Source organism: Leuresthes tenuis, unplaced genomic scaffold (assembly GCF_036924035.1).
Source record: "Leuresthes tenuis unplaced genomic scaffold, fLeuTen1.0.hap1 SCAF_19, whole genome shotgun sequence".
NCBI classification, from domain to species: domain Eukaryota; kingdom Metazoa; phylum Chordata; class Actinopteri; order Atheriniformes; family Atherinopsidae; genus Leuresthes; species Leuresthes tenuis.
Window position 1 is genome coordinate 15337867 of NW_027325373.1, and position 18387 is coordinate 15356253.

The window sequence follows — 18387 nt, forward strand, 5'->3', positions numbered from 1 at the left end:
AAAAAGGCCTCAAAATCTATATTCTCGGTCAACAATTCAAAGCTGAGCATGTGTGGAGCGCATTGTTTGATCAACAATAAATGTGTCTATTATTTACTCAAGGTTTTCTCTGCTCTAGCTGCTTGGTCTGAATAATAGCAGGCGATGGTGATCAGTGTTTCCCAAAGTCCAATGTGACATTTTCTGGTGTTTTTCCAAGAAGGTATTCAGTTTATTCTCATGGAGATCTAAACAGAATAGAAAACATTCAAATTCTTAACACATTTATATCAAATACCATTTATACTTAAAACATTATACCAAAGTTCTTATTCAAACACTCTTTATTTTACAGTGACTACAGTATGTGAGATAGGTCATTAAATTATTACATATTTTCAAACAAACAGGCACATAAAGTCCATTATTGTGGTTTACTCACCTATGACTTTAAAAATCGTTTTCTTTTCCCCAGTAATACCACTGCAATAATTTCAACACCATGCACGGTTGGAAAATAAAAAAAAAACACATTTTTGCTTTAAATCAACCAACTCAAACAGTACGCTACTATACAAGTTTGGCGAATAAAAATCTGTGTTCAGTGCAATGTGCATGGCATCGGAGAAGATACATTCATGGCCAGCTTTAGTCCTCGGTGTCTGAGCTGTCTGCTGGCTCTGTGTTGTGGGTCAGCATGTAGTTGTCCATGTCGATGGAGGGGCAGTTGTGAATGGAATAACGCAGACGTTCAGCGAGGACGGCCTGGCTTGTGTACGGCGGCAAGCGAAGCAGGAAGAAGCAGGTCTGAGCAGTAGGGAGTCCATTGATGGGCTAATAGTGAGTTGTAGTAAAAAAAAATTAAAATTAACAAAAGCTCTGTTATTTTACCAATATTTTTTCTCAATGTCATGTCACTAACAATTTGTTCGTTTGAATGACCTTACCCTATCCACCTTGATGATTTGGAACTTCTGTGAGATATCAGCTGGATTGGAAGGCAGCCTGGACCTGCCAGAGACGAAACGTAGGAAAAGCACCCGCTCCTCATTGGTGAATTCCTCCAAGCTCTGCCAAAACCAGCCAATTTGCTGGTGGTTGTCGGTGATATCACGGTAACGCACCAGCTTCTTCAGCATCTCAACAGAGACCTCCGGCAGGCCACAGACAAGCTGCTCCAGCTGCTGTGCTGTCAGCAGGGAGAGGAGGGGCACAGGGATGATGGTGGACATGCCCTCTCTGACTGCAGCCACCTGGACAGAACAGAACAAAATGAGCTTTGATGCTTCTGAGGATGAGACGACAACAACAATTAGGCTGTCCAATGAGCGCCAACGGAAACCGATCGGTGTTTAAAACAGATTCATTTTGCACAGTAGAAGTAGTAGAAAAGCATATTTGTAACCTTAAATTATTGCTGCTTAGGTGTGCCGGGCATTAGCTCAATGTCAGTAGAAAATTTGTGTGCTGTTTTCATTGCTTTATGCATGCTAGTAGTTTTACTAATACTAACACTGTTAATAAATACAAACAACAAGTAACACTTCAGCCCTCAAACCTGTGAATCCATCTCATGCAGTCTGTAGTCCATGGCTCTCTCCACATATTCAGTTCGGTTGGCATAGGTTAGGGAAATGTTTTGACCTCCAGGTACCACAGGTACAAGCCTTCCATCTGCACTGTGAGCCATGAACGCATCCAGGGGGATCATCTGCCGAGGGAATTATGATAAAGGGATAATACAGAAAAGAAAGTGAAGGCTTGAAAACAGAAGAATCTGCGCATTATTCAGGTTGACAATCTAAAAGGAATATTATGATGAATTAACTCTGAAAGGAGCCAGTTTTAACAGCATCTTACCACGTGGAAATTATCTTCGGTGATTCCGCTGTTTTCTAAGTGAAGGATGCCTTGAAGGGTGCGGTAGGTGAGCAGGTCTACCTCCTCCAGGTCAGATCCCCCCAATGGCATCGAGCAAAGCTGTTTCCACACCCAAGGAGCCAAATGTAAGTCAAGAGGCTTTTTAGTGCGAATGGCTACTGCCATGAGGATACCCAGGAAGCGAAACTGGACCATGTGCTCTTCTGAGTGTGCCGCTGGACTGAGCAAGAACCTAGAAGGGTATGCAGCAATTTCCAGAGGTATAGATCATTTTTGATGATTGGATATTCTGTTATATTGTCTAAAAGACTACAAATGTGCACCTGTCTGTGTTGCTGCCCACATCTGCAAAGCTGTTGGGAGTATGAATCAGAAGCTCCACCACACCAGACTGCAGCTCCTGGTGCAAACACACATATTTCAGATTGCATGATAATGGTAATGATAATGGTGTAGCCAAAAGGATTTGCCATCTATGATGCTTTTTAGACCTGCTTAGTTTTCATTCTACCTGGCACATCTCAGTGATTGTATCATCAAACACTCCCCCAGCATCGTCAGCTCCCTCCCCCACCAATTTGACCTTCCAGGCTCGTGATGGCAGTCGCAGTTCAAGAGGATTCAGGCTCACTACCTGCTTAGCAATCTGCACAAAGATGGGCTTGCTCGAACGCCCTCTGTAGGAGTGAATTGGACAGTTATATTCTGATGGGCACAAACTGCAAAAGCAGACATAAAACCAAAAGAAAGTTGCATATACTTTTAAAAAAAATCTTGAAAGCAAAACGATCAACGTGCCAACTATAAGTCCTGACATTTTGCGGTTGGCCAGTTGGAAACACAGCAAGCTGTTCTGGCCACCTCCTGTTTTTTCCACCAGCTGAACCCTGAAGACATTCAGTTCCTGCCAACGGACTAAACATCATGGTCATTCTTACCTTGTGGATATCCGCTTGACAGTGATCTGTGGCCCATATGTTTTACCCTGGGTCATTGTCCTGCCGATTGAGCGCACAAGAGGCAGAGTGTTGACCTTGGGTGATAGAAGGCCTCTGAGTTCACCCCGAATGATGGCTGCCGTCCCTGAACTGTAGCGTGAAGTAGACGTCTGAACACAGAGAAGAAAAGGGATGCAAAGGGCAGACTATCGAGCAATACATGCAACGTATTTGCTTTAACAGATTTAAAAGGACAGCAGTGGGGCTAAAGATACCGGGTTCTTTGTGTCCAGATTGAGCAGCCTCCAGGATCTGTACATGAGATCAGAGAAATGGTAGAGCACCCTCAGGCGCATGCTGAGGACATCAGGGCTGCAGTCTTTCAGAGTGTTGTACTGTGGAGGGACTGACTGGGGAAGACCAAGCTGGAAATGTCCAGCACCACCTGCCAATGAAGGTAACACATGGAGTCCCAAGTACGTCCCTCTCTTGGATCGTAGTTCATTTGTGTGCATGGGTACTTTAAGACTGTGTTTTACCTGAAGTTTTCATAGAGGTAGAAGGAGTTGTCCATGCTGCACTGTGACAGCGCCCAGCAGAGATCTGTCTGATCTGTTTACCCTGGAGGGCAGTTATGAGTGTCGGCTCCTTCACTGGATTGCAGTGTCCAAGGCCAAGCTGGAGTGAATGCAAAAAAAAAAAAAAAAGAAGCAGTTTTTAGAGTGCCACTGAAAGAAAGTGCAACATTATCTCTATATGGAGCCTTCTGGTTACCTGTCCCTCACTGTTGCAGCCCCACGCATAAACATCTCCAGTGGAGGAAAGGGCGAGTACATGTTCACAACCCACAGCAATGTCCTCTATAAACAGCCCCTCCAGGGACGGCACCACCTGAGGGGTGGATTTATTCTTCAACATGGAATCTGGCAGACCAATCAGACGGTCTGAAGGAAGGGCAAAAGAAAGCACAAATAATGGCAAAAAAAAATATACATACAGGCTTTTTTCTTCTTTTTGCAGTTATTAATTTTGGCCACCTAATGTTCTCAATTTACACGCCACCATTATTATGTTACTCCTTGCAGGAGTAACAGGGAAGGACGGCTGCACAAATTAGTCCAAACTATTTCATCCGCTTTAGATGTATACAAAAAACTAAACTTTTGTTTATGGCCTCGTCTTTTGGATTTCACAATTTAACAATTTCCAAATAATTCAATGCTTCTCAGTTATGAAATTCCTGCAAGATGAATTGCCTTTTACAATAAAATGTACCTTGTCCAAATGTGTAAACATGTCCATCACAAGCCAGGACCACAGAGAACTGAGTCCCACCACTGACTTTCTTAATTCCCTTGTTGCAAAGCTGCTCCACTTTCTAAAAATAAGAACAACCAAAGACAATATTTAATCTACAGTAAAATATATCTGTAAGGGAGGTAATGGTGAGCATCTCTCTTGTACTCTTACAGTAATTACATTCTCAGTTAAAGCAATCAGATGCAGAGTAACATAAACATACTGTATTTGGTGATTCCTAAATATGAAGTTTGCTTAGTGTTAACATACCTGAGGGTAGAATTTTGCTGTGGAGGAGCCGGTTCCTAATTTGCCATAATCCCCGTCTCCAAATGCCCACACGACCATGCCATCCAGAGACACCACTAATGTGTGGTTGAGGCCACATGACACCTGAGAAATGTAAGTTAGGCTTTCAATAATGATTTCACCTTCGTGGAATCTATATTGTTGTGTGAATTTTAAAAAGCAGCCGTCCATTTCTCACCTGTCCTACATGATATGCCTCTAGTGCAGCCACCCTTTCAGGCAGCATCTTGTTGGACGTTGACCTTTGACCCAGACGCCCAGATTCACCACTGCCGAACGTGAACAGTTTCCCATCTGCTGTAACTACGGCGGAGTGTCGGAATCCACAAGCAAGCTGGGTAGACCAAGCAGAGAGTTTTCAAAACTGTGTTAAATGAATGTGTCTATAGGAGGATTTCAAGCTAAGGCACCAGGAATTGAAATGCCCCAGAGCTTTTCCTCATGATGATTATTTCAGCACTAGGCCTTCTGCATTTCTGCCGGTGATCTGTACCTGGATGACTTCTTCTCCTTGTAAGGCCTCGATCTGTTTGGGTCTCCTTTGTCTTTCACTGTTGCCGTGGCCCAGTTTTCCAAAATCGCCATCTCCCCAACTGAAAACCTCACCAGTTTCAGTCAGGGCCATCGAGTGTCCATCTGAACCGCAAGATGTCACCAGCTGTGTCACCACATACCCTGCCCACAGATTTGATAGCTAGTTAATCTCACTTTAGAAAGAAAAGGATTGAGATAAAATAGCGCTTGGATACTGGAAGAACTAAAATGAACATAGTTACACCTCCTTTCTGTTGTGGACAAAAACATAGAGACAGGAGTAAAACAATAATGAAGGTAGCACCTTGAAATGCAGAGATAATAGTGGGAACATAGAGATCATCAGAGTTCCCCTGGCCCAGTCGACCATATTGTCCTTCTCCAATGGCCAAAACTGTCCCATTGGATTGGAGCAGAAACGTACAGTTCTGACCACAAACCACCTGAAAAGACCCACAAAATACACACTTTTTTTTTTTAAAGTGGCAACCACAAACAAAGACTATGTATTGGGTGAAAAAGTGGTTACCTGTTGTGTCTGTAACAAAGAGGGTGCAAGTGTAGGCATTGTGAGGTTGGTTCCCATTCCTGCCAACTGCCCATAGCGCCCATTCCCCCACAGATACACCTCAGTTTTGCCTCCTTGTTGCCAGTCCTGAAGAACACATTTAAGACTATTTCAACAATCTAAAATTACTGATGGCTTCTTTTGAGTTTAGCTGGTTGGACACCTTTTGCTTTAATATTGCTCTTAAATAGACGAAGACAGCTAAGATACTACCTCTGGTCTGTTGGTGGCCCATGACATCAGCTGTTCATCCATACTGAAACTCCACTTACTATTGTCCTAGAAGACAAGTTACCGGATAAGTCACTGTAGAAGATGGTGTCTCACTACGTACTCTATTGACAACAATAGCCTTAATACTTACCAGTGCTTTGGTAATGTTAGTGTCTTGCTCCTCTTGAAAATCAGAAACAATGAAGGACTCAGGAAAGGCAGTACCGCTGGCAATAGCCTCAGCGCTGCGAACAGTAGTGGCATAAGAGAGCAGCCAGCTCCAGTCTGTTAAGCAGGAATGAGCATCGGGATAGGTGTGGTGAGGTGGCCGTGGGTAAGAGCACAGGTGTTTTTCTAAGGACAAACCAACAGCCAAGGATGCCAGACTCTGCAGGAAGGTACTGTGGACAAGCTGGTCACCAGCTGCCACGTGGGTCTGCATTAGGAAAAGAAATTGAAATCCATGTGTCATCTGACATCACCAAAAAACGCTCCAAAGCAAATTTAACACATAGTTTCAGTAATGACCCGCTCATAGCTGTACTGCTCCTGCAGTAACAAGGGCAGTCTCTCCAAGAAGACAGCCAAACAAGGTGCTCGATTCAGCCCCAAGATGTTCTGGCTTTTGAGGACCATGCGACAGGATGCCAGGACGTGGTTTTGACTGATCCAGTCAGGAGTGCAACAAATCAACAAAACATCCTGGAAATTACGACAAGAGCTATTAATAAAGCAGCACTGTGAAAACAAATGGTCATAGAAATGAACACACATAAACTTAAGAAATGAAGCCTAAGAATTATGCAAATTACCTTTGACCTCCCAAAGCAGGCAGCTACACCTAAGTTTGGTATCCAGGTAGTGCTAACAACTGAACCCAGTCCTGTCACAGTCTGTAACACTGAGCCATCCTGCAAGAGGCCGAAAGAGGGAGGATTCAACTTCTGAAATTATACAGTTTTATGCAACAGTGGAATACCAGAAGCAATTGCTTGATTATAACATGTTGATTCTTCAGATTGAGATAAAGGGATTTTTACTCCAAATTTATGTCAAGAAGTGGTAGCCACAGAGAAGCTCATTTTCTTACAGTACCTGCAGAGACCAGATGTTGAGCAGCCCGCCTATCCCTCCAGAAACCAGTGCCAAGCCACTGGAGCAAAACGACAAGGACTTGACTGCTGTAATGTGACCATGAAGTACGAATGCACATTTTGCACCATCCTGCTGTATGAAACGAAGAGGAGGCAAATACCCCATAAGCCCATTTTAATTCTATAAACAACTGGCATATACAGTAGATCACAACTGAAAGTGTTAAAAGCAAAGTTTTGTGACACCTACACTGCAAAAAGAAAAAGGCTCCATCAGAAAATCCAAACTAACCTTGACCTCAGTGCTTTTATCCTGGCACTGGGAGTTGTTAAGTATGTTTGGCAAAGATACAATGGTGCCCCCTTGTGGTAGTGTCCAGACATACACCGAGCCATTCTGACAACCTCTACAGAAGCATGAAGAGAAAAGTATGAATCTATAACAAGCTTGAATTAAAAAAAGGGGGAAAAAATTGCTGAAGATAATTCAAACAAAGGCTGGCTATTCAGAAAAATAATCAAAAGTGACTCTATTGAACTCACACAGCCATCATGAGCCTGGGATCAGGTGATCTGCCAGCAAGTGGGCACCATTCTGCAATGTTAACATTTCCAGTGTGGAAGAGAGTGTGCAGGGTCACCCAGGCGCCACCAGAGCGTCCTAATATTTTCACAACCTCTGACCTCCCCAAACAGAGTAGCAAGTGTCCAGTGGGGTCCCATTTTAGGGAACTTACACTGTCCTGTAGAGAGAAGGAAAAGAACGCAGTCAGAATAACAGCATACAATTAGAGGATAGATATGTGTGGCACAGAAGGGGGATGGAACACGTTAAAAGGCACTTCAGAAGGAAAAATTGTCCCAACATGTAGATTTATTGGGTGTAAAGTCAATGCAGAGAGATACCAATTAGATTAGATACCAGATTAGGTTATAACGCGTGTCATCCCAAATTGAATCTTTTCCAATTTAATACTTCAGTCACCATTAACTACGAATCAAAATTTGATTCGGAGTTAATGATCAAGTAATAGTTAACTAGCAGTTAGTCCCTCATTTGTGTTAATTAGCTTGCAAGAAAAAAGCTAAAATATCGTCCCTTCTTGTAAATCTTTGCCAAGTATTTTGTTGATGCACAGATCAAGGAAAGGACACAGAATGACATGAGTATTTAAAGTGCCCAAAGCAGATTAGACTCCACTAAAGTAAAATGGAGGGAGGGAGAGATCTAGCTGCTCGGCCCAAACTAGCAACAAGGTACAAAGAACCATGGTCTGACAGGAAACCAATCTCATTATTAATGAGAGTTCAGCCTTACAGAAACATTATCATTGATCATGAGGGGCAAAATATACGGACACAAACCCTGAACTCAGCCTGAAAACTGTCAGTACACCACGACTATTTGATGTTTTGTCCTACTTTCTGATATGCTATACAGTACAGTACTTATGATGAATCTGAAGTGCATGACAAACCTGGAAGAGTGACAGCATTACAGGCTGCATGTTCCCACAGCTCTCAGTTGTGGCCAAAAGGATCTTCCCACTGGGATAGCCCACAGCAAAAGGCTTGTCCTCAGTGTGCCAGGCTATGCACTGGGGGGCTAGGCAACATCAGAGAAGTTAATAGTATGTTTTTGTTTCTTTTTATGAGTTGTCTTAGAAGATAAAAACCTTTCTTGTGTTTTGACAATAGATCTCTTGATCTAATATGACTCAAATAAGTCTATGAATCACATTATTTAACTATTTTTATCAAGTTTATTCATACTCAAAATGGTGTGATCCCAGAAATGTCCATTTAAACACACGATATAATCACACCAAAAGCGTCTCATAAATTCTTTGGGAGTCTTCAGTAAACACATATCATGATTGATTTGAAATATTTTATGCAAATTGAGTAAATATTTTTACAAAGTGTGTTCTCACCTTCTTTCTTGTGGCAGTGGGTTAATTCAGTGCTCTTCACAAACAGCTCTGTGTCCTGCATTATGACTTGCAGCCAGCAGAGGGAGCCATCCAACCGTCCCACCAACAGGCTCTCAGCGGGTCTGTTCTTGCTGGCTGCTGACTGGTCGAGCACCCACAAGCTGAAGCTCTGGGCCCAGCAAAGAGCTGTGACTCGAGAACCCTGAGCCTCCACATGACAGAGAGATCCTGAAATGTGGAAAAAAAAACAGGGCATACAATAGGAGCTACTGTTCTCACTAGTTAGCATCTCATGCGATCAATTATGGGCGGATGTGTCACAGAATCTTTTATGTGCATGAAACTGTCACCAAATTGTTCAAAGAGGAATTTTCTCTGTGTTACCCTTTAAGCCGAGTCGTAGATGTTGTAAATTCTAAAAATTCTTGGATTATTCAACTTGGATCCTTTTTTGTTTTGTTTATGGCATGAATTATTGACAGGCACAAAGGTCTTTGCCATGACTGGAAAAAAAAACTGCAGTGTTTTAACACAAGGCAGAGGTACAGGGCATTCCCATTAGAGTAGAAGGGATTTTTTCAGTGCATCGTTTTATGGTTTTATAGGAAAATAAAAATCATAGGGAGCCTGACATCTCACAAATCAACTGGGCTACTGGGCAGCATGAGGAGGACCTATCCAATATTAGGCAGGTGGTTATTATGTTATGGCTGGTGTATCTTGACAGTGCTAAGAGACGAATAGACTGACCTCTGATGTTCATGATATTAATGTGTTTGTTCTCAGGAGCAGCCAAAAATTTCCCTCCAGGACTCCAGTGCACAGGAGACATAGGTTGACATCTCCCAGCTCTCTCGCTACTTGATCTGTCTGTCTTACTGTAAAGCGTCAATGGGAGAAAATGTACCTGTTAGTCTATAGTAACTCTTGTGTCGAACACAAAAAGGTTTCGAAATCAAAATGAACACATCAAACTGATCCTTTCAAAATACACACCACACAATGAAGCCATCTTTGTACAAAACAATGTGTTTCCAAGCAGAAATAACCTGGTAATGCAGGAGAAGGTGGTCTGTAAGTCCACAGTGTTTTGGCTGATAGTCCATAGTTGCACCACCTTGTCCTGAGAGCATGTAGCCAGCAGACTCTGCTCGCTGCTCCAGGAACAGCTGGCCACCTTTACAGAAAGTAAAACAAACCAACAAAAAGCTCTATCCATTATATTCCTCACAGCTGACTTGGAAAAGTCAAATTTGTCCACTCTACCATTAAAAGTGCCAATGAGCAAATGCTCAGTTGAAGGAGTAAATAGAAACTGTACACAAAACTCACCTTGTTGTAATGTCCTTCAAGTCTCTTGAGAGAACATTTGCGCAAGTCACCAGCCAGGTCACTGTATGTTTGGGGTCGATGCGGACTGTCCCTCCCTGCAGCTGCCAAGGCTTGCACCAGCTGCTGAGCTGCCCATTGCCGGTGTTTACTGGTCAGCCTTGCAGACAACACACATGCTGCCAAAGCGTTTGCCAACTCCAGAGGGCTCACTCTGCCACTCAGATGTGGCAGAGGGGATGGAGGCAAAGATGAAGAGGACACCCCTTGGTTTCCTGCATCTAGGCCAAATGGATATATTAACACAGACGATCTACCACGGATGACCCTGTAATAATCATTTTGTCTCTTTCTCTCACCATTAGCTTCATGTTCAGCTCTATCTGGACTGTGACAGTGAGCGCTCTTTTCAGTGAGCAGTGACACCAGACTTTGTGTGACCAGGAACGTTGGGGGTGTCTGGTCATTGTGGTCTCGCTGCTGCTGCTGGGCTCCCTGGGTGGCAATCGTTAGAGGGGTTCTCTGCTGTGGGTCAGTGATGGCTCCAATGTTCACCCCGGTAGCTGCTGCCATTAGGTCCTTAAGGCAGTAACATTGCACAGAGTGACATTTTAGAGCTTTGCCATTTCCTGTATTATCAACATCTCAGCAGGTCACAACTGGACCACTGCTTTAATGCTTAAATAATTCCTTACTGTTGCAGCTGTGCAGTTGCATTTGAAGGTTTATGAGCCCTAAAGTATTTTTAAACCTCAAACTTCATACATGTTTTTAAAAAAGGCAGACAAAGAGAACCCAATTTAGTCCATGAGCAAACCACACTATACATGGCAGTTTGTTATCATTATCCAACATAACTTATCTGTGGGAGGAAAAGTCAGTACTCAGGCAGGTGGCCACTCAGTGCTGCCAAGTGCTCAAAGGGGGGAATATACGTATGAATATATTATATGAAATGAATTGATAGTAATGTTTTGTTTCAGGATTTGCTCAGACAGTCATACCAGATACTGAAACCACAACTTTACATACTTTTGCAAAACTTTGCATACTTTTTTCATGTATATTCTTACAAAAGTTTGTTACACAAAAAGTAAAAAAAAAAGCTTCTGTTGTTGGGTTCTCTTTATCTATTTTCAGTTATTTTCAACCTTCAATGTGACTTAAAAAAAACTGACCTGAGTGCATATCTCCACAAGCTGCCTGTAAGCAGTGGGGCTGTGGGACACCACGCTGCCAATGGCTGAGGTAAGAAAGCTGAGGCAGATGGAGTTGTTGCATTCTGTTGCCAGTCCCTTCACACCTGACTGATTGTCCACACAGGTGTGAGCCCTGCCTCCTGCCGCTAAAGTCATCAGACGCACAAGTATACGGATATCTGCCAGACCCAAGGACTCTAGTCCATTAGACTGGCTGCACACTGATGCACTGCAAAAGAAGGCAGAAAAGAACTGCGTAAAACACTTATTGGAAATCACCCATTATGACGTTCTCATCATGCTTACCTTGAGGCAGTCTGAGACAGCGCTCTCATCACCATGCTGTACGCCAGCAGAATCTGAGCTGTGGATGTGACTCTTCGTAAGGCTTTTAGTCTGTCATGTGAGTCCCTCAGAGATACTGCCTGCTGCCCGAGGCTCAGAGATGTCTTCTGCTCAACAAGGGTGTTACCTAGTGAGGAACGCACACTATTTAATGGATTTTTTAATGGAAAATGCATCAAGGTCCAAATACAAGACTCTATGAGACAGCAGTAGTGTGTTCGTCCCTCAGATGGCCAGCTTTGAGAAATGAATGATGAGTCACTATGCTACAGTTGCTTGGATATTAATGCAGGCAACAAGCACAGAAGAAATGTGGGCGAGTGTTACAAATGTGCTAAATTATCAGAGGAAGAAATCACAGAACCATTTAATGCAACGAGCAGGGAGATAATTGGTTTTTGAAAAATGATTACCTAATCCCAGGTACATGGCAAGAAAGTTGTTCTTTACAAGTTAATAGGAGTTGCGGGTGGCTGGAATGATGTCACCCTGCAGGCTTAATTTGATTTCTTTTTTTTAAATGACTTCAGTGGTCGGGACCTGGAGCAGCATATTATTACATCTGCACCTATTTTTAAACGATGTCTGCATTCTTTGGTTAAAACACTAAATTTTCACCCAAAAAAATGTCTATATATGATTATATTATAGGTTTCCTAATGTATAGTGCAGGTTTGCATGGGCATAAATATAATTTATGATGTACAAAATGTAAAATAAAACAATAAAAAAACATACTTTTCAAATGTCTGATCCCCTGGAATTTGGTTTTACCTACAAAAACATTAAACTTAATGAATGTCATTCATAAAAAAAAATTAATCTTGATTTACCAAAACAAAAAACAATATTTATACCTTTGGCAGCCGTCCTTGTAGGACATCCTGAGCTGTAAACCAGAGCTCCGAGTGGATCTGGTTCAGTAAAGACAATTGGATCTGGTACCAGCTTCTTCTCAGTCAGACCCAGTGGTCTCAGCAGGAGCCCAAAATCTTCCAGTCCTGTCAATTTGTCTGAGTCAAACTCATCTTGGTGGCTCATTTCCCAGTCATCTGAGCAAACAGAAGCACCATTCATACTTTAAAAGAACCATTAAGACTAATCATTGCAATGATTGTATCCTTTTAGTGTATGGCTCTTAAGAATGAATGTGATCTACCATCTGAAGTGCTGTCCACTTGACCGATTAAATCTGATGTCAGACCTTTAATCCTGCAGCAAAAAAACGACACAACACTGAGTAATACAAGTGTGAAAAGAAGAAACAGCCTCGCCACCAGCTTTTCTCCCACATGTAGAATGTGCAGTATTTCCCACATGCTGTATATTTGCTTTACCTTTCATATTTGGAATTTGGATCGCTTATGTTTGCAGTCAAATACTTTTCTCTGCAGGAGCTGCACAGAAGGTAGAAGGGGAAGTTGGAGCCACACTCCCCTTTGAACCAGACATCCACATAAGCACCAGTACTGTCATAGCCCTTGCGGGCAGCACTCTGCCCACACCCTGGATGTCTGCGCTTTATGTGATTGTTGAACTGCAGAGTGAAGGTGTTGCACAGCTCGCATTTCACCATCTGACTGTGTTCTTCTCCAATCTGAAAGAAGGGTAGTACAGAGGATGATAACACATCGCAATACAAGCACAACAGGAGAATATTACAGGGAAAGAATACACACTGTGATCAAAGCACGCCCATACATGAAGCAACATATAAGGCCTGCAAGCAGCTCTGCATCTTTAATGGTTTCCATGAGAAATCTAACTCCAAAATGAGTGTCTGAATACTGAGACTGAAAGAGGTCATTACAGAATCATGAGTGGACATTGTTTCATTCAAGTTAAGTAATAGTAATATGTGTACATCACCTCCACTATCTGTAGAGTGTCTCTCTCCAAACTGAAGAATGAAGGGGTGAGCAGGTCCTCATAAGTTTCTTCGTGGTAGGGGTCATCCATGTATCCCAACTCTGACTCCACAGTAGAGTACGGATGGAACTCCACCTGCTCCGGCCAATCACTGACTGCTGTGTGCTGCTGGTACAGCTGTGGGAGGGGACTCGGCGATGGCAAGTCTGAAAATATGATGGAAAATGCAGATAACTTTATTCATTTCCACCAACAATAGAGCCTTGAACTAAAACGTGCACTTCGTTGCCACGTCTGTGCTTTTGACTCTGACCTGCCCTTCGAAAGGAAGTTCTCTGAGTGGGCCCTGAGCGTTGCCGCCGTGCTGGAGGAGGTCTGTTCCTAGTGAGGTGCACATCCAAAAAGTTTTCTCTCTCTATCCAGTCTAGCCCTGTCAACAGGCTGGAAAACAAACAATAAAGTACAGCAGATTACGTTTTGCGTTTTTAACAATGTTAAAACCACCTGTACACTATCTTCTAAAATCCCCTACCTCTCGGTGGTCTGGCTGGTGGGGCGTTCAGGACACTGCACTGTCTCTGGCCCATCTGGGGACGGGGTGTCAGGAGCACCCTCAGGTCTTGGTGATTCAGGTGCCTGCTGGTCCTCGGTCAAAGGGTGCTCTAGCATCCAGCTGGCCAACACCTCAATGGTTTGAGAGTCCAAGTCACCTGCAACATCTATGAGGGACCACAGGGAAGTTGAACTGTCAAGAGTTCAAAAGGAAAATATAGATCATGTGGTGCTACGTGGCTAACTATTTACGGAAATCACCATCAGTGGACGGTGCTACCGTGTATGGTCTGAGCTCAGACTGAAACGTCTGTTCACAGGAATGAAGTGTGACAAAGCTTGTTGTAAAAATGAAGAAGTGGATTAAAGGAGAACCTAAAATTTGGTTTGAGAAAGGTAGTGTCCATCTGAATTGATGCGATGTGGAAATGTAGTGGGAAAAAAATATACATTTTCACTAATTTACATGCACAAAATACATTGTCTGTGACATAAATGTTGTCTTTTAGCATGCTTTACAATTAAGATTGTGAGATTCTGTGATTCAAACAGCAAAGAAAAAAACTTCAAAAATGAGCTGGCAAAAGAATCTGTAAAAGGGTTTACTAATCATATCGATCTGTGGGTTAGCCGCTAGGGTACATATCATTTTGAGGTGGGAAAACATTTTCAAAACAACACATGATGTCGTCTACATTTGGTTAGTCTGCCTTGATATCCACCCTAATGAAAAGAACCCTGTTACCTCCAAAAACTAATTCAATTAGTTGTTCATTTTTATCCACACAAATAACCCGTAGTCTACTTGGATTTAGCAACCCACAGTGAAGACAAATGTAGTAAAAAAAAAAATAACACAAGCACATGAAGCTAAAGCTAAGTGTCCTCAGATACACCACACAAAGCAGTACCTGCTGCCTCCATGGCCCAGTAGATATGTCTCATTGAGAATCCCATTTCTAGCAAGCGACTGGTGACAAACATTTGTGTCCGTTCTGGTGGTTGAGGAGAAAAGGAAAAGTAGACAAAAAACAGGAAACAAAAACAAGGCCACGGTGCCATTTTGAAATGTGCACTATATTATGGAATTTAGAAGCTGAATAGAGTGTCACATATGGTTTATTTCTTTCTCTCGGTTTACACTACCTCTTAGTAGTTCATATGAAATCAACAACAAAAAAAAAGCCTCTCCAAAACGATATTTCATTTGTTTTTTATCTGTTTATTATTTAATCCACAACATATGATCAAACTACACCTCAACTAGCCTGCTATTCCTATTTTATCTTAAGAGATTTTTAGCTCAATTTTTCTTCCAAAAATTGCTTCAAATAAAACCAACAAAACTGACAATGAAACAAAGAAGGTGCCATTCAAGCATGTAAGTGTTTGCATGCATTATATGCATCCAATAGCAGAGCAACACGCATGCTGTTTTGAGCAACAAGTTCACTTTGGCCAGTGGCCAAACATTTAGACCATGCAGAGGACATTTCCCAGTGAGTTACTGCTTGTTTAATTTTTCTTTACTATGATGCAGATCACAATTAATTCAATTTTTCAAATTGCATTATGACAAGTTTTAGTTTGAAGCCAGCATGGGGTAAAAGGCTGTTTAAAGCTGAACTTATTAGTAGAACTTAAATGACTAGAAAAGCTGTTGTCTTCAATACACTAGACTGATTGTTATCATTTAAATCGGAATATTTTCATGTTGAAAGAACCCCCCCCCCTCTTTCTCTCTAAGAACAACTCTGCACTTGATCTTACCCAGGCTGCTTCTGGCCTGCGTGCTGCAGGGACCAGGTTCCATGAAGCTGGTCTGCTGTTCTGTGAAGGCATCACAAGAAGCAGAGCTGGCCAAGCTGAAGCAAGGGTGCAGCACGGGGGGGGCACTAACCAGGCCCGTAAGTGTAGGGAACCGAGTTAGCACCATGTGCCTAGAGGAGGTGAAGATACAGTATATACAGTAATAACACAGTGGAAGCAGGGCTATTGAGCAGTTTTCAATCCTGACCATATGTTTGATGTGTCAAATATCTAAAGGCTGATTCAACTTTCTTTATTGCTCTGAGATGCCTAAAAAGTGGCGTAATTACAGCTGGTGTTACAATAAATGTAATCAATCTCCCATTATATAATTGTTGTGGTATCGATCCACATTTAGAAAAAGTGAAGGGGTTTAGTCTTTGGTGAAGGAACTGTTCATGCTGAAATGATCTCCTCTCTGGAGGACATTTGTTTTATTGACAGTTTTAAGGTATAGCACTGATTAATTGCCTCGTGAAAAGAAGAATGACACTACTCTATGGCCAGTGACTCTATGGTCAGTTTGCTGGGTTAGACAAAGAACAAGCAGGCAGAGCTGCAGCCTTGGTTAAGGACAGAGCAGGCAAATTGTCTCACTCTCTTTTTTAATTACTTTTTTATGTATTTATACATATATATATATATGGCACATCCTAACTCACCCATTCCCTGGACTTCAGAATAGTTGCTGCTGCCAAAAGACACAGGTCTTTAGCAATCAGTAAGAATGAGAACTCTAATTATTGTGTGTGTGTCCAATGTGTTCAATAGTTTCTGACGTGTCGTGGATCACCTGTTTTATATAAACTCCTCACCCAAACATGTAATCAAATTAGTAATCTTTACTCACTGGAGGAGACTGATGGGGAGGAAAGGGTTGAAATTATCAAGACCATCCGTCTGCAGGTTTGTGGGGAGAGAAGATGCCAAGTCGGTATTAGAGGATGAGGCTGAGGCTCTGTTTGATTGGCCAAAAATGGCAGTTCCTTCTGAGCCTGCACTGTACAGAGACACCGAGCTGGAGGACTTGGAAATGGGCTGAGAGGACAAACGGTGCCCTGACTCTGCAACAGAAAGGTGTTGATGAGAAACAGATGAGACTTTAAGTTCAATGAGAAAAGTACAGGCAAAGTATTGAATTTGTCAAAACAACTACTCCAAGTCAAATCACTGGACTAAAGTAAAATGAAATCCAAGACTCTTTAAGCTCTTACTGTTTTATTTTTACATTTTAAAGCTGTAATGGTAATTTTTTTTTTTACATGCAAGCTAAGAGCTCTAACTAAGGTTGAATAATTCATATGGAAGCATATGGAAGTCCAACAAAAGTCAAAATAATCAAAACAATGTCAAAACAATGACAGAGCTCAATAACAGAATTCTAGTAAACGCATCCATCTAGATACCTTTGCGTTCTTTGTCCTGCAGTCGGTTCAGGGCTCCTTTGTATATCATGACTTGAGCTCTCTCCAAATCAGCAAGCGACACAGTCTGTTTGATAGGACATGGCCTGACTGCCCACTTCACCATACTCTGCACTACATACTGCAGCACTGATCTCAGCTCAGCACTTTCATCCCACTGCTTACTGCAGGCCTTAGCCTGGTCAAGTGGAGGGCTGGAGAGGACACTTATTGAGGGATTTGTAGGGTCATTCTTAGGCACTAGGAGCAAATCCGATAGCTTCTCACAGCTAAAAATGACTGTCAAGGATTTTAAGCCTCCAATAAGGAGATATGAAACTCTAACAGCTCTCAGTTCCAGTGCGAAGGCGTCCATTTTGGAGCTCTGCGATGTTTGGGAAGGTTGAGCTAAACAGGTCAACTCCTGAGGATCAGCAATCTTTGTGGTATCCTTGGTTGATGATGGTGATGAGAATGGGTCTGTCTCCCCCTTCTGCTCCTTCAGCTTCTTCATCTCATCTTCTGACAGGCATCTCCTATCATCTGATATGTCGTCATCCGGGCAGCGCTCTGTCTCATCCACTTTCAGAATCTCCTCAGAGTGTTTCCTTCTGGGGGGTAGATGAGCTCCCAGCCACCCCTGTTCCTCCAGCAGCCCCATTAAATATATCAGATCTAACAACACTGTCGGCTTGAGGCCTCCAAGGCGGGTGACATCGCAGCAGGATATGTCACATGGATCCAGTGAGATGATCGGCGAGTCGCTGGGTGACCAAGAATTCATGGAGCTTAGTTATTGGGAAGGATGAGAAGAACCCACAGATACAGCATGGAGTGACACCAGGACGGATTCAACACGATTAATGGATTTAAGAATGAAGAGGAAGAAGCAAGAAAAAAGTAAGATCAGGAGGGTAAATGATGAAAACAAATGAAAATGTTAGACAAACTACAAAGAGAATGAAAAATAAACACTAACAGAAAGGAATTAGAGTAATAAACATGCTGAAAGGACCAAGACAAGAAAAATATAAGAATTGTTTAATGGAAGTTAATGAGAATAATTATTTTAGAAACATATGCAAAGAGATTCTGATCATGATCACGTTAGTAGGCATGTAAATGTATTTTT

General features: G+C 42.4%; 1 protein-coding gene across 1 annotated transcript in view; it reads right to left on the minus strand.

Annotated features, from left to right (window-relative positions):
• Positions 1–305: 305 nt before the first annotated feature.
• Positions 306–18387, minus strand: part of LOC140277445 (probable E3 ubiquitin-protein ligase HERC1) — a 40263-nt gene continuing 22181 nt past the window's right edge. Inside the window, exons 40-81 of the mRNA XM_072372473.1 lie at positions 17259–18043; positions 16703–16916; positions 15814–15983; positions 14955–15038; positions 14024–14210; positions 13805–13932; positions 13492–13697; positions 12960–13219; positions 12782–12834; positions 12480–12674; positions 12361–12396; positions 11584–11749; positions 11257–11506; positions 10438–10657; positions 10082–10359; positions 9799–9926; positions 9500–9627; positions 8750–8977; positions 8294–8421; positions 7359–7558; positions 7108–7222; positions 6817–6948; positions 6534–6632; positions 6250–6423; positions 5873–6157; positions 5722–5787; positions 5470–5595; positions 5245–5383; positions 4900–5081; positions 4585–4740; positions 4368–4490; positions 4074–4176; positions 3573–3742; positions 3338–3476; positions 3074–3243; positions 2799–2968; positions 2372–2537; positions 2184–2260; positions 1840–2092; positions 1538–1690; positions 927–1232; positions 306–813 (exon numbers count right to left, since the gene is read on the minus strand). Of these exons, the coding sequence (XP_072228574.1) occupies positions 628–813; positions 927–1232; positions 1538–1690; positions 1840–2092; positions 2184–2260; positions 2372–2537; positions 2799–2968; positions 3074–3243; positions 3338–3476; positions 3573–3742; positions 4074–4176; positions 4368–4490; positions 4585–4740; positions 4900–5081; positions 5245–5383; positions 5470–5595; positions 5722–5787; positions 5873–6157; positions 6250–6423; positions 6534–6632; positions 6817–6948; positions 7108–7222; positions 7359–7558; positions 8294–8421; positions 8750–8977; positions 9500–9627; positions 9799–9926; positions 10082–10359; positions 10438–10657; positions 11257–11506; positions 11584–11749; positions 12361–12396; positions 12480–12674; positions 12782–12834; positions 12960–13219; positions 13492–13697; positions 13805–13932; positions 14024–14210; positions 14955–15038; positions 15814–15983; positions 16703–16916; positions 17259–18043 (7534 nt within the window). The 3' untranslated portion in view covers positions 306–627. The remainder of the gene's footprint in view (positions 814–926; positions 1233–1537; positions 1691–1839; positions 2093–2183; positions 2261–2371; positions 2538–2798; positions 2969–3073; positions 3244–3337; positions 3477–3572; positions 3743–4073; positions 4177–4367; positions 4491–4584; positions 4741–4899; positions 5082–5244; positions 5384–5469; positions 5596–5721; positions 5788–5872; positions 6158–6249; positions 6424–6533; positions 6633–6816; positions 6949–7107; positions 7223–7358; positions 7559–8293; positions 8422–8749; positions 8978–9499; positions 9628–9798; positions 9927–10081; positions 10360–10437; positions 10658–11256; positions 11507–11583; positions 11750–12360; positions 12397–12479; positions 12675–12781; positions 12835–12959; positions 13220–13491; positions 13698–13804; positions 13933–14023; positions 14211–14954; positions 15039–15813; positions 15984–16702; positions 16917–17258; positions 18044–18387) is intronic.